The following is a 16,516-nucleotide window of genomic DNA, read 5'->3' as shown; positions in this document are numbered from 1 at the left end:
CCATAAGCTGCCACCCAAAGAAGTTTGAATGCAAATCTGAACAACTATAGAACCCAAGAATGGCGGCCCCTTTAGCATATGACATTCTGAAATGATTATTGCTAGATTACCTGGCCCTGCTACTGGAGGTTCAGGTTTGTGAGACTTCATGGGGTCCAGCCTGTCCTTCTCCAGCTGTTTCCTGGTGCTGCGCTGTCGTGGTTCACGGAACATTGGAAGTGCGTGGGCTGAAGGGTCACAGTTTGGAGAAAAAGAAATCTTTAAAATTCCATTTTCTATTTAAGGTTTTAATTACAAAGACTCTTCCTTGCAATGGAGAAGTTGGCAGAAGCAGCCCCCCAGTTCTTCTGTATCCACACAGTGGTTTACTAAGATGTATTTTAGAGAGCTTCTTTCTGCTGAATTTTTCAAAGATGAAAGCAGCCAGATTTCCAGGGTTCCTTGAGGCAGGAGCCTTTCATCTGAAATACTGTTTGCACAGTTTATGCGTATTTAATTTATTCCCCTGTCATTCAGTTCTTAACATTAGCATCACGACCAATCAGTTGCTCTCTTCTGAACTTTCGATGTTTCTACAGCTTTCTAATACTCCACGAGCATGACAAAACCCTAGATGCATCTTTGGATCTGAAACAGCAAGGTGTGTAATCCCCTCAATGATCCAAAACGTATCATTTCTGCGCATGAAGTTACAATCATGTTCTTTCTTAAATTATGAGATTAATAAATGTTGGAATAATACCCATAACTGAGACAATCTGGCCAAATTATCAGGATTTAAAACTTCTATTTCCTTCTTCCTTCTCCTGTTTTCCAAGGTAGCTGTTTCAGGCTTTTAGGTGCATCAGAAATTAGAAACCAACCATTATTAAGAACTTCACACAGCATACAGAATATATGCCTTTCTGGTTGTGCAAGGCTATGAAAAAACTGTATGAAGCACTAACATCTTACACCAATGATCAATATTTAATGAAAGGCTGCAACCATCTAGAGGGGACCCCCCCCAAAAAAAAATAGAGGGGAAAAAGCTAAGTGATCTGTAATTTCAAACCTGAGAAAGAGCTAAGGATGCTGGTATAAAGATATGTTTAAATTCCTTACGTGTTATAATGTAATCCTGTGTAAGGGTTTCTGCTTGTCGCTCTTTTCGTTTTGTTTTGACCACGCATAATTTTGCTCCCCTAGGAAGAAACACACAGCAGTTCAGTTGGTCTGTTTATAACAAGCAGAAACCAGTTTTTATTCAAAACATAGTCTCAACAAAATTATACAGCACTTTAAATATTCATGAACGTGTGTATCTTTGCCTGTCGACGCACATGTGAATGAGGGTAGAGATTAGTGTTTCTAGTTACAGAGCAGTTTATATGACATGCAGAAATACAGGTGAAAGACTCCTTTCACACTTCATTTGTCCACGGTACTTGTGGTGTGCACACTGAAAGTGCTCCTCTCCAAACATGGGCAATGATTTGCTTCTAGCACTCTCCCTAAGCAGCAGAGGTGGCAGTTATCTAACCAGAGGTGTCTGTAACACTGCAGCGGGGAGATGGCATAAGCCTGGCTGCAGCAAGACTGCTACAGGGCTCTTGCAGTCTGTGCCTAGGAGAGTCAGGCTGTCCTCTGGAGAGGGGTCCAAACAATGATGACCATCTTTCTTGTTCTCTAAATTGACAAAGACCAGAAAAATAAAACTTATTTGTGATTATCTTGGAAACCAGATTTTATCTTCACATCCAAGTGTCCAGGTCACAGTAAGTATCCAAAAACTGAACTGTAACACAGTGGTTTTGGATGCCAGTTAAACAAAGATGAGCCCACATAGGGGAAGAACACCTTATTCATACCACTCAGTATAGATAAAAGTATACATATCTCCCCTGCTGACAGGAAGTAAGTATGCCCCAGTTCTCCAGCCAACCCAGATGGTAAAAGCAAATTAATTGGAAAAGAAGTGTTTATAGACTAGTTAAGTCCTCTTCTTTCATTCCATGCGGACAAGTCACCTTCTGGATCACTACCATCTTTCCATTAGATGTACAGGCAAAATCCACACATGATAGGTGGGGATGGGGGAGAAGACTAGCAGAAAGATGGGAATGTACTTCCTTGGTCTGCACCCTCTCAGATTGGGTCTTCCAGTATTACTATGCAGATGCTGCATTTTAATGCTTGTGAACAAGATTTCTACTTCAGGGCGGTAAAAAAAAAAAAAAAAAGACATAAAAAAATTACTAAATACAATAAATATCCTTTCAATAGCACCACATCAGCAACCTCCAAGAAATCTGATGAAAAGTTGGCTATTCTTACTGCAGACTTCATGCAATGAAAAAATGACAGTGTTTGTAAGTTCAGGTAGAACAGCCAACACACTGCACCGTGAAAAGCCCAAAGGAAAATGCACTGCTTTTCAGAAACGAAGTTGCTGCTTTTTCTTTTCTACTGTTATTAAATAAGTAAAACTCTGCAAAACAAATATTTCTAAACCAGTTTTCTCATTTCTTAGCATAATCATAGAACCACAGAATCAGACTGAATTTGAGGGGAGAAAAAACGTTCTTAAATCATTAATCATGATTACGTACCTCTGGCTTTTGACAGGATCATAGTAGACTTTGGCCAAACCATTTCCTGTACCAACCATGATCTGGTTCAGCTTGGGATGCCAAAGGCAACGCACAACACTCTGAAATAAAGCAACATATTGATAGTTAGGTTGCTTACTCATCTAGATCTTAGAACTGATATTTGAGTTGCCAAATGGTGGATCGGAGTCACACTGCAGCAGGATCAAGCTTAAGCACACAAACAAGTATGTGTATATGTGAATAAATCTAAGTTCCTCTTCACTGCAGAATACAATATAAAAGGAGTGACAACACACGGATGTAGGCAGGAAAGGAATTACAAATTGCTGGCAGTGTGGTTACCAGTGGTTTCCACAAGCTAACTGTGCCAAGGTCTTCATGGGCATTATGGAAATGGGAAGTTAAAGAGGGATTTGAAGGAGAACAATTAAATGCTTCAGATATAGCAATGTGGGCCTTCATGACTTTTGCATTTTTATTTTTAATTCTTAATTCTTCTACCCTGTTCTTCACTTTATCCGGTTTTCCCTTCTCACACAGTGCTGACCTTTCACTTGCTGACTGCAGAAAGGGAAGAGTGGTGGATTTTCACTCTTGGTTCTTTTTTGCCCACAACACACAGAAGAACTTGGTATTTGAAGACAATGCCTCACAGCTCTGTCACACGACTGGTCAGTAGGGAAGCTCATTTTCAGACATTAAGAGTACTGTTCTTTTACACACACGCAGTGTGGTTCTCTGTGTGACTTAGAACCTCCATGTGATGACTGTTTCCAGTCTGATTCAGCAGGCCAACACAGAAACTGTAAGCCTCAAGCTTCTGACTCCCGAGGGCCACAGTGGCACAATCTGCCACGAAGGACAACTCATCTTAAACTATACAGGTTTTGGGTTTGTGTTATCTGACTAACTGGGGAGGGAAAAGTGCCTATTTTTTAGAGAGAGTAATTCTTTAACAGGATACTGTTTGAGACTGAAGACAGGTTTTAACAGTGTTTGTGTCACCTAGGTAACAAATGTATCCAGAGTTAGCAGGATGCATCATTCTATCAGTATTTCACTGAACAATGCTAATTTTTCTAGCCCTCCCCCGCCCCAAGCTTACTACTTCTTCTTTCTCAAAAGCCAGGAGTAGACTCCTCTCAAAGTGAATTGATTGCTCAATATTCAACCACTATCATTCATCTATCATTGAAGTATCCATATAGGTACCTTTATTTTTTTTTTGTTAACATAATACAGCATATGAAATTCACAAAATGGGAACCACTAATGTCTTAAAAATAGAAATACAGCAAAGCTAGAATATAATTAGAGATGTAATATAGCCCTATAGCCTGGGAGATGAGAACCATCTAATCTGGAAGAGAATGGTTATGTATTAGCTCTAGTGACTCCTGAATCACTTCCCGTTTCACAGTCCATACTATTTCTGGTTTGGTCCAAACCCCTGTTTTCTGAAATGTTATGAGGCACACAACATAAAAAAAGTATTGAAAAAATTCTGAAGCCCATTCAGCCATCATGAATCAGAACTTCATTTTACTACAAGATGATGGATGACTCTCTTCTGAGCTGTTTTTCTGCTCTGTGTTCTTGTTCAAGAAAAACTGAGTGAGATGTTTACATGAATCAACTGACCATTCTTTAGAAGGTTCTTCTGTAAAACATCCTCCTTCTACATGGAAATACAGACATTATACCTTCCCATCTACTTTCAGGCACAAATAAACCCAGCATGCTTATCATGAGACAACCGAAGGACAACAGCCTTTGTAAAGGTAACTCAAGTACAACCTAGAATTCTGATAATGCCTTGTGTCCACGATCCCTGCCACAACCAACCAGAATAACCCACACAGGGTTGTTAATGATGTTTTTGATTTAAATAAAAAGATTCTTATATACGATTATGTAATGCTCAAAATGCTACAGTAACTGTAAAACACACAAAGCTAATATGAAGGTCAAAGGTGGGTGGCCTTTTCTTTTATTAGTATTTATTGCATGTGTTTAGCCAGCCTTTTTAAACTTTGTAGTTAACGTGGTTCTCCACTTTCTACTGTCAAGTAAATGTGTTTTATAGCATGGTACTGGATACGAGCCAACAAAAACAAAGCCTGAGACAGTGTGTCTCAGCACTGATGGGGATTGCTAAGTTTCTAACTTGTCAAACACACAGAGCACACTTAAAACCACCATGGCACAGGCTCCAGAGCCGGCAAAAGAAACTGCCATTAAACACAGCCCTCTAAATCTTCCGAAACCATAAAACATCCCCAGAAATTGAATTTGTTAGAAACTAAACAAATATAAGCTCTGAACATGCAAGCAATTTTATTAATCCACTAGCACATAAACCTACTTTATAAGAAATAATAAAAGCTACTTATGCAATTTTCAGATTATTTTAGAAATGGACAATACTGTAAAAAGACCAAAATACCGAATTCTTGAACTAAGTCCAAATAATTTTCCCCAATCATATAGTCTTAAAGAAGTAAAAATGTTAAACAACTAGACAACAAAGGGACTATTGTAGACCTGGTCTTAAGATTAACAGTGAGAGGAAAAGGGAAATCTTTATCATACAAAAATATTTAATTCTTAACGAGTATTTATCCTTCAGTGCCTCTAAGTTCCCTACTGTTTACACTTAGAATAATCTACACAGGTAGACACTTTTATCATTGGAAATGCTAAACATCAAATTCCAGCTAACAGAAGGTCCTACATCCCAGCTCTGCAGGCAAAAAAGTGTGTTAATAGCAGGAAAAGCAGGGTTTTCTTGGCTTGGCCTACCTATGCACAGGTAGGCTGCAGCTGGAAGAAAGCTCTGAAGACCATCTAATTCAAACCCCCTGCGCCGAGTATGGTCAACCACTCAGGTAGCTGAGGACATTGTCCAGTTTGGTTTTGAGTATTTCCAAGGATGGAGAAATCTACAGCCTCCCTGGGCAACCTGTTTCAATATATGACCATCCCCAAAATAAAATAATAAAAAAAACCACCACCCCCCAAAAAAACCCCATAAACAACAACAACAAAAAACCCCAAACAAAACCAATCCAAAACACATCCCACAAACGTAAGAAAATGGTTTGGGGTTTAAGTGGAATTGACTGTAATTAGGTTTGTGCCTATTCCCTCTTGTCCTGTCACTGGGCACCACCAAGCTTTGCTTTATCTGCTTCACCCTCCTGTCCCCCTTCAAGAATTTACGCATACCAATCCATGTGTCTCCTCTTCTCCAGGCTGAGCAATCCTAGCTCTCTCAGCCTTTCCTCCTGCACCTGATACTCTAAGCCTTTAATCACCTTTGCAGTCCTTCACTGCACTTACTCTACTATGTTTTTCTCTCTCTTGTACTGGGAGATCAGAACTGGACCCAGCACTACATACGTGTCTCACCAGGGTTATGTAGAGGAGAATAACTTCCTCCCTTGATTTGCTGGAAACACTTTTGCTTGATGCAAATGCCCCTGGGCCACTTGCTGCCAACTTTGTTTATCTGAGCTGGAAAGGGGATTTGCCATTCCACAATCATTTTTTTAAGAATAACTTGTTTTATTTTAAGGTTGTGCTCTACAATGAAACCCAACACAAGCAAGGTGGTACTTCAGTCCTAATTGCCCGAGACAGGAGCTCAGGCTGGAAGCAGTAACCTCAGCAGTTAAAAGCAAGCTGCAAGGTCTCACTCCACTTACCCAGGTGGTTTCATGCCTGGTAAAAGCAGCAAAAGAGCAGGAAACTAAATTGCCTAACACAGCTTTATGGAAGCCTAGCACAAAAGACTTGACCAACCTATGTTCTGGTTGTAAGGAAATCCTGTGGATGACAGCTTCAAGACTCAGCAAATAGGAACACCAGAACAGTAACAAAAACCTTCCATTAACTAATTCTAGATTCAAACATTCAATACAGACTTAACCTGTTTCTTGTAACATTTAAAGCTGAAACAAGACAAATCTATGTTGATTCTGAAATCCAAAAATTTCCAGGTCACATCTCAGCTTTGCAAACAGAAAATAACATCTTATTATCACAAACAAGAATCATAAAATGCAGAATGTATCATCACATAAACAAACATCTTGAATATTTGAAAAAAATATTTCAAAGTAACAGCTGGATGTTTTGGACAGTGTATCTTTGGAGCATGAAGTCCCGGAAGCCTGTCATAAAAACCCTGAAAATAATTTTATCCATGAAACTGATGTGGTCAGCTTTGCTACTGTGAGATCTGAAAATACTGCACTTACAAAAGACAATTATTAGTAATGATTTAAAAGCTGTTTGGTACTTTAGCTGTTGCAAAAGCGTTAAGTTCTTCAAATGAAATCAATCTGAAAAGCCTTTGGCAATGTCTATTGCATATACAAACACAGTAGCCTGCATTAGGAAACACTGGGAAAAGACTGAAAATATTTTTGTAGTTAGGCAGGGAAAGTATTAAAAATGTTAACAGAAACACTCCAAATTTACCTTCTTTATTTTCACTGTGAAAGAGGTTAGAACAGATTCAGTTGATGTTATCGACAGCAGGCCTTTGTAATTATTTTCAGGTAACAGATTGTCTTGTAATACTGACAAACTCAAAGTCAATTAAAAATTACCTACACAATTTTAAAGACAACTTTTTTTGCAGTCTGGATGAAAATATTTGTCTTCTTAAACAACTGCCTAATAAAATGAGAACATATTACTGATTTTTCTTAAAACTAGCCATAAAGTTTTCTAAAGTTGCTATACTATTGTTTTAAATAGAAAATGGGTTACACAAAAAATACATAATTTTTATTTTTAAATAAGCACTATACTCACTTCAGACTCCCAGTTCTTCCAAAATAAATTTCAGGTTTAGAAATTTTAACCTATAATAACTTAAAAGCTTAACAATATGTGGTAATCTTAAACCACAAAACTCATAAATATGTAGAAAGGTGGCAGGCGAAAGTGATGATATTGCTATTCCCTTGTGTGCTATTCCACCTGCATTTCTTCTGAAACATGCAGTCCCAGCTCATGTGCAGTTCTGGGGTGGTTCATAAATAGTCTCACCCCTAACAGCCTGTTCTCATCTGTGTGCTTCCCTTTGTATCATGTTAGCAGAGCTGCTGCTTCAGGTAAACAGTAAACTACACCAATTTTTCTGTGAGGTTATTCTCCATCTGGGTTAGGTCACCAGGCAACTACACACATGACTTTGCTGGTACTATGTACATAACAGTGTTTTGATGGCATTTAACAGCAGTGCCTCTAAATGAGAAACTGAAGCCTGAAACTTGATTTTCTGTAACACAGAGAGGGAATTTATTCTGGCCTAGAAATATACCCCTATGTTTAACAGGCAAAGTGAAGAATAACTGAAGCAGATTTCTCAGCAAGCAAAAGCTAATTATCTCAACTGAAACTGTCCAGAGCACTTGGGTCACACCCTGACAGGAGAAAATAATGCAGAGAGGGCATTTTACAAGGTCAGCAAGAAAAGATCAGAATTATTTGTGGCACAGAAATCTTTTACTCTTGAAAGTATTATTCACCTCTGTCCTCTTTCACTCTGCTGCAAGAGCACTAGGGAAAAATTAAGGCTTCCCTCCATCACTGCCTTTTCATATTCCTATACTAACATTTTACATGTCTGTGAGCTGAAGCTGTACAAAACCATTGATTTCTTTTTTTTTTTGCATTTCAGTCAGAACTTTGACAAATACCCAACAAAATGTAACTACCTTTGCATGTATACAAGCCCCAAGATGGTAGACAAGTTAGTAAACATCTAATAAGCAGACATGTATGTGTGTACACATATACTGATTTAATGGAATATAGAGGTCATAATTCACCACAAGAATGGCATGATGTCAAGTTTCATAATTTTAAAAATAATTCTAAGGACTTACATATTTTTGACATAAATAAGAATCAGCTTACACTTCTGCAGCGCTTAGGTCAATGGGACTATATTCTTTCCTTGCTACTGCAAAATGAAAAGTAAGTTACAGGGGCTGTACTATAAAATCATGTTTTAATTTCTTTTCCCTACTTCAGGAAGTGTTACTGCTGCTCAATCAGGCATTGTTTTCTTTGGAAACAATCCCTTTTCCCTAAAGACAGGGAAGTTTAAGGTTAAATACCATGCATGTGTCTTCAAAAATGAAGATTTCATGTGAAGTATAGTTTCGGAAATACATGATCATGTATCAGCTTTTTCAAGTTCATTAGTAAAGCTTCTCCTGCCCTGCAGGGAAGAAAAACATGCTTTTTATATTAGTTATGCATTGTTGGAATAAACTTTTTCAGTTTTTCTTTCTCTACTTTAGGTACAGCCTTTCACTCTCCTCTGGTAGTTCTCAACTCTCAGCCTGCTTATATATTTGCTCCAAAATGCAGAATTGATTATTCAGTTACCTGCAGCTATCAGACTTTTAGGCTAAGTTCACCGAATTACTATCTCCTCCCGTGGATATTCAGAAAAATTGTTATACAAAAGTACAGACAAACAATCTGGCAAATGGGTAAGATGTATCTATCTACTTCCATGTCTACCTAACGCTGAAAGGGTGGAAATCTCTCCTGAATGATGCTGACATTCAGCTAATACTCATACTATCTCTGTGGTGAGTGTGCAGCCAACATCCCATTTGTAAACTGGAAAAAGCAGTAGTGATTTCCTTGCAAATTACCACTAGAAAACAAACAAACATACTGCTAATTCCAGATAAATACTGAAAATGGAAAGCAAACATGCTAATCCTACGCTTTCACATATCTCTTAACTGTTGAAGCAAGAATTCATGGGGTTTTGATGTTTCCTTCATGTGATGACGTTTCCACCAATTTTAAAAAAAAAGTTTGTTAAAATGTAGATAAAGTTCTGTAATCCTAAACTGAAGTTGCTGATGTTTTGACAGTCATGTTTGGAAATCAGGTTCAAGCAAGAGAGGGTAGACTGCACTCTCAGCTAGCACAATCCTTTCATAGAGTGGCAGGCTATCCTCCTGTAAATTGCCTACAGTCATAAATCCTTCAATCAATAGATGTGAGTGCAAAAGTAACCCATTGTATCCGACTTTGCTACTGGCAAGGTCAGAGCACAAGAGATGAAATGTCCCCCTGCTTTAGCAGGAGAGAATGAACACCAATGGAGGTCAGGTGGGACTGACTTCACCAAACTTGTCTACACCTCTAATTTTTAGACATCTACTCTTTAAATGCCTACAGATTTTCACCTCCCTTTATAGCTAACAGAGAGAAATAAGCATTTTACAGTGGCCTTCATCTAACCTATTTCAGATATCTATTTTAGGATGAGATAAAAATCACAGTCTGGATGTGTTTATTTTTCTCTGTTGATTAGAAAAGGAGCCTAGGGTGGCTGGATCAGCTGTAGACATCTATATTTGGTCAGGTGAATCCCTGCAGTCTACAATGGCCAAAATAACTATGTTAGAAAACCAGAAGACTAACGAGGATCTACAGTACAGCATGTTTTGCTACTAACATAAAACTCTCCATTTCAAGGATAAAGGATCCTGGAAGCCAAATTAAATACTCTTAGTGCAGAAAGAATACAGCAGATACAAACTCCTAAAACTGTCCAACAAATCTTTTGAATCTCTGCTTGAAAGATCAGATCTAGCTCTGGAGATACTTAAAAACTGAATGGGGATAAACCAGAAACAAATACAGCCTATGCTCACCCTTATTGCTTACCCCTTCCATAACCCACAATCTAATAAATAATTCTTTCAGAATCTGTTCTGAAGCTATACAATAAAAAAGTGACAGCAAGAGCTGGTGCTCTAAGAAAATATTTTCTGTTAGGAAAAGAAAAACAAACCTTCTCTCTTTCCTATATGCAAGCTTTGCTTCAGTGGTCATGACAGCGTGTTCTGTTTGAACAGCGCTGCTTGGATTTGCTGCACTTGGCTGTCCAGACGGCCAGATAAGTGGCATGTCAGCAGGGAAGATAGCAAACATGTAAAACGACATTCTGTCTGCGGTCAGGGTCTCTAAGGACAGGTCACCACAGCAGTGGCCAAATGGGGCTTTTCTGATGGAACTGAGTATTTATCTTAATTGTAAGTTTTACAAATTACAACATCGCTGGGAAAACAGTGTGTCAAAATCAGTGCAAATGTGCATGCAACTAATTTATTCATCCTGTAAAACCCTACATATTCATGGTGAAGAACTGCTTGAGCAGTACAGTATCTTCTAAAAACAGAGGGGCTTACAACATACTAAGTAACACTTCTGAAACCTAACTGCTTATTAGTTTGGTTTTTTTTTTTTAAGAAACAGTGATTACCCTTCAAATTAACATTACGTGTTAACCTAAGCCTATAGTTCTATCAGTTTATACTTGAGAGGGGTAAGCAATTTCAAGCTTGTGTTGGACTGAGGGATAAAATCTCAGCATGCCTTCCAGCTTAATCTTCTATAGTTCTGCAACTTGCACAATGTTAAGTCCATCTGACTTCAGTGATAGATCTTCCCAGAAGAGAAGGGAAACATACAGTTATTTCAGAAAAAAACATACCTACTTCAAAGGATTTCTGTGTCTTTAAATAAAACATTAAAACATTTGGATGCTCACAGCTAAAGACAGCTTTCTACTACAACAAAATCTTTCAGTGACTGTTGCCCATCCTTCTTTGGCTACTGCTGCTTTTTAACAAGTACTGTAATTAGGGAAGATATTAAGGCAGTGAGTGGCTTTCAAGCTCTTCTATTTTAAAAAAGAAGGTGTGAAACCATTTAGAAACTTCAGGTACTTAGACTGCTGCCCAGGGGATACAAATCTAGTCTTTTTACAGGTCTTCGTGGACATGTTTGAAATTGCCTTCAGTCTTCATGGACTGAAAACTTTTCGGCAGCTGCTTATGAAATACATCCCAGCAAAAATGCATAAACTGCTCATTAAAAGAGAGGAAAATGCCTCAGAATATACTTAAAATCTCATGGTGCTGGGCTGCAGCATAAGCTGCATATGCAGGCACATAAGCTATATCTGGGAAGGCTGATCTGCCTCCTGGATGCACCATGAAAAAAATGAAGACTGAGTAACTCTTAGAAAAACGCTTTATTTTTATTTAAAAAAAAAAAACAACACAGATATAGAACTATGCCATTTCCAAATGTGTGCATAACTGAACAACAAATGCTACTACTTTGCTTCCACCTTGTTTCTTCTTTTGACCACAAAGATGGTTAACACACGTATGCTGATACTATACATGCTCTGATCAAAAAAAAAAAGGCTGCTCACACCATAAAAATATACTGATATTATATTAAAAAAATCTACTTTAAACCTCAATTGCAAACATCTTCAGGTTTGAGATTCCCCCTGGAGCTCTTCCAAGGAAAAGAGCCAACTACAATAAATAAGGTGGTAGGTTAGGGAATATCTACAATGCAGTGATCTGCTAGCATTAGATTTAAAATACTCATGAGAATACAGCAGTAGAGGAAACAACAATAATGTTTTTCCCTTGTGAAACATGACTTAGAAAATGCGTGGAAACATTCCATATAAAAGGGACCAGAAATGGATAAAATTTTAAATTTTCTATGTAAGAAAAGAAACATCCTAAAAACATTTTCAGGGGCCAGTAATTTAAAGCAGGATCTCAATATAGAACATATGGATAGCAATGCTATATCACTTACCTTCCAAGGTACACCTACAAAATATACTTTTAGAAGGGAATTGAGACACTGAACAGGACTTTCCTTTTCTGATGACTAGAAAAAGTAACTTGATCAAGGTGGCAACCTGTTTTCCTTGTAATTGGAAGTCAGGGCATTTTCAAGCACCTGCTCTGTTAAAATTAGAGCCACACTTTCATGACAATATACCACAAAATTAAGGCAGACAACCTTCACATACACACACCAATTACAGTGAGGAAACCTGCAGTTTATTTTTCTCTCATACCTCAAAACTCTAGTGACAGCTTCCCTAAAACAAAGTATGTGCTGCTGCAGGATATACGAAGGGATGGAGCACATCGTCTTTACATACAGGAAAGCAGAGTAAAAATAGACAAGCTACCTCACTCTAAAAGAAAACACATTTCTGTGATTCACCTTTTATACTAGATTTTTATTTTATTTTTTTTTTACTTTAATTGGCTCAAAAATTTACCAGACCTTAAATATATTTACCTCCTTATTGTGGAAAAGGTGGATTTGCCTTTCAAATAAAATAAATGGCTTAAAAGGAAAATCCCAGAAGTAGCATGATGATCTCTTCCAGAAGTCAAAAGAATTAATTTTTCTTAAATTCAAAAGCTTTAAATCTTAGTAAAATGGGCCACAGTGGAAAAGCCCTTTACTATATTACTGCATCTTATAAATAGTAAATGATTTTGTTTGAGGTCAAAGGAAGAAATACTGCAATCTTATATCAACTGTGCATAAAGGATGCTGGAAGTTTCATATTCCTTATTCAGTCTTTCTTTTCACTCTTTAATCTAAAAAGGAGCTTTATTTATAGCTTGTCTCAGAAGACCTTCCTGAAACATCCCTTAGAGGAACTTTTCATAAGTATTTAATAATTTAACTTTTGCTTATATTTAAGAAGCTAAGAAAATACTGAAGAATCCTCCTAACAGAAACAGGTTTCCCAAAACAACCATCACACTATGATTTTGGATTGTTGCTTATCTACAAAAACCTGTGGGATATTTTAAAAACCTGCACATCTCATTTTATAATGTACACAAATTCTTCATCTTGGCTTATTTTTAAATCAAGTTATTACTTACATTTTCATTTAAAAATAGCTATTTCCGTAATTGTACAACTTTTTTTTTTTTTTCTCCTTTTCCAGTGCCCACTCTTGCTTGGCAGTAACAGGGTGTACTACTTCTTTTCGTTTGGGGAAAATGACTGCTCTACTGCTGCCAAAATCAATCTTGTCTGTAGTATGGATAACTACTGGGTCATCTGTTTGAACTAGCCAAACGAATGACAGACATATGAGTGATTCAAGTGGCTATCCACAGCTTTTTCAAATTAAACTGACACTGGGAGAAATGTTGTGTACCCAACTCTGTTTCCCATACACTAGGTATTTATAACTGGTTCCCATGAAGATCTTGTACTTGCATAACCAAACCAAGAATTAACAATAAACCCTCCCTGACTTGCATTTGACAGTGAAACCTCCCTTCAATTCCACAAAGAACGTGCAGTTACAGACATCCCAAAAGGTGAGACCCCACCACAAAGTAGCTACAGGTCTTCCTTCCTGTCACACTACCTGAGGAAAGGAAAGAGGAATGTCCTCCAAGTTTCTGTGCATACACTTTGTACCCCTCTTCTGGCCATTTTATTTCCTGACATCTGTTTAAGTCTCCTCATCCATCTAAATGGAGTAAGGAAACATTTTGCATCCAATTACAGATCTTTCAGATTAAGTAAGCCTCAAATGCTCAAACTGAGAAAGCTTAATATAAATATTTTCTTGTGGATATTTGAGGTGAGAGCAAAACAACTTCTCACAGATAATGCTGTCAAGATAGAACAGACTAGAGAACTACGAAAAAGCTGCACATGCAAACCAGGATTTTTTAAAGTTCAGTTCCTGTTAAGAAGTGAGGAATTCTGTACAGATTTAACTATGGTCAGAATACAAAGTCCTCATAATTTCCAGTCACACCTGTACACACTGAACCAGAACAAAACTGAAGTACTACATGTACAGCATCATCTTCCTTATAAGAGTGGAAGAGGCAGGAACTCCCACCTGAGTTTTGATCTAATCTGAAGTCAATGACCCTGCCAGTAACCTGCAACATGGGCAATTTCACTCCTTGACAAACTCACGGAAGAAAAATCCACTGAATGCTATTAATTGTGAAATTCCTGTGTCTGCATCAAGATCTCTCTAAGTTACAGATCACCAGTGGCAGAACAGGATAGTCAGAGAAGCATCGTTATGTATTTGCCCTGTAAACACCTCGTCCTGCCGCACACAGCTACAGGCCAGAGATGAAGCCCATGGTCTGTACTACTTCTGTCATTTCTTTACTTTTCCTTCAGAACATATTGCTATTTATCCAAGAAGCCTGAGTTCTACAGAAGTCTCAATGCCTGCATGGTGGGATGGCATTCAGTAGTGGACGCAACAATACAGTCACTAGCTTAGCTGCAGACTGTGAAAAAAAAAAGACCAATACATGAAAAGAAAAACAAATTAATATTCCATATCCAGCCACAACAGCACAGACTAATCAGACTGTTAGCCTATTAGCAAAACTACAAGGTCTCACTCCAGCAGCTCTGAAACAGTAATGTGTTTTCCCATGAAATCTTGAAAGAAAAGGTGAAAAAAGGTTTGTGTGGTATGATGGAAAGGAATGCCAGACACAGCTTTGGTCAAACATTCCCATTAAATATTTTCCCATTACCCGCCAGGTTCATTCACAGGCCAGCTGCACTGGCTATTTACCAAGGAGGTTTAAGATAAAGTTTACTGCTCTTTAGTGTTTTTCAATTTTCTAAGCTTACCAGCACTTCCTTTAAAAAAATCCTTGTGAAATTTAAAAAAAAGGTGACACATTAGTAGATTTTGTCAAATCTACTGTCAAAATCTTGACAGTAGATTTTTCTGTTATTATGATTATATATGTTCTACCACTAAACCGGTATACAATTGCCCTCAAAAAGTTTTATTGTTTTCATTTTACACTTGAAATTAATGATGCTCTTCTTCTTTAGCAATTTGGACTAAATACAACTGAAATCACTAAAATTACTTCCATGAGGAACAACAGCACATCAAGCTCTTTGCAGAGAAAGATACTGGTGTGTTTGTGCTTTTGTTACACATAGCATACTGTACCTTCACCTATGCAATGCCTAAAACCCCCAAAATTAGAAACATTGAAATTACATACTTAAGCACTAGAAAACACATAAAAAGTAAAGTATGATATTTAGTTATAGAAGACAAACTGAAGCCTTAAGAGAACGCTACTTGTTTATCTTTAACTACGCTAACTGCTATCTGAATTTTTGAGGGCGTATAATGAAAAAACGGAAACTAGCAAAGTAGTCCATACAAAGTAATTGCTGCACTGCTGAAAAAATGCTTTGACATACTACACACAAGATATTAATATACCGATCTATAGGCAAATGATCTTTCCAAAAAAGAGCATGTACTGCTTACAAAATACAAGCCAGCTTCTTGAAAATTCATGTTTTCAGCATTCCTTTATGCATTCATATTTCATCAAATACTGCAATTTGAGAACAAGAAAATAACACTAATGAAAAAGCCAAAAGATACAATCAATAGAAAGATCTTGAAAAAATATATACTGCTTTTATTCTATAACACCATGTAGAGTAATTTTTCTTCTTTTAGATTCAGGTTCATATATTTAACTTTTTTTAACGTGTAGTTTTGAAGCTGGAAGCTAGACAGACTGATTGTAGAGACATTATTAGTGCTGACTAACTGAAAATTATGTCATAAGATCAGCATTTATAAGTCTCAGTTCTTCACCTAATACTTCCATTATTTTCATTTGATCCATTATATACAAAGAAGGAGAATGAAAGTCGTAAATTTTGTAACTACAAATGAAGAAAAACAGCAGCACTAAAACTCTACAGACAAAAGTAATTTACTACAGTCTTAAAAAGTATCATATAAATATCAGCACCTATATAAATTTATAGTATAAAGTTCTGAACCTGCTGAGATTTGTACACATACTTAAAATTTTACAACATGAGTGGCCCCAGTGAAGTCGCTTATTGACCCCTAATTTTGTTTTTCCAACAATTTCCTACTGTTTGTTCTCAGCTCCATGTCTGTCTTGCATTTTAAAGCAGAAGAACAGAAATTTACCTCTCAGTTCTCAGAAAAACTGATAGCAAAACAATCCTTTCTGGAC

General features: G+C 37.3%; 1 protein-coding gene across 1 annotated transcript in view; it reads right to left on the bottom strand.

Moving 5' to 3' along the window:
* The window catches only part of WDR70 (WD repeat domain 70), a 136,957-nt gene that overhangs the window by 8,767 nt on the left and 111,674 nt on the right, over positions 1-16,516 (bottom strand). Inside the window, exons 14-16 of the mRNA XM_080372145.1 lie at positions 2,592-2,692; positions 1,105-1,184; positions 111-227 (exon numbers count right to left, since the gene is read on the bottom strand). Coding sequence (XP_080228271.1) covers positions 111-227; positions 1,105-1,184; positions 2,592-2,692 — 298 coding nt within the window. The remainder of the gene's footprint in view (positions 1-110; positions 228-1,104; positions 1,185-2,591; positions 2,693-16,516) is intronic.

The sequence above is a fragment of the Falco punctatus genome (genome assembly GCF_963210335.1).
Source record: "Falco punctatus genome assembly, chromosome: Z".
NCBI classification, from domain to species: domain Eukaryota; kingdom Metazoa; phylum Chordata; class Aves; order Falconiformes; family Falconidae; genus Falco; species Falco punctatus.
Note: the sequence above shows the minus strand (reverse complement) of the source record. Positions and strands in the feature narration are given on the sequence as shown.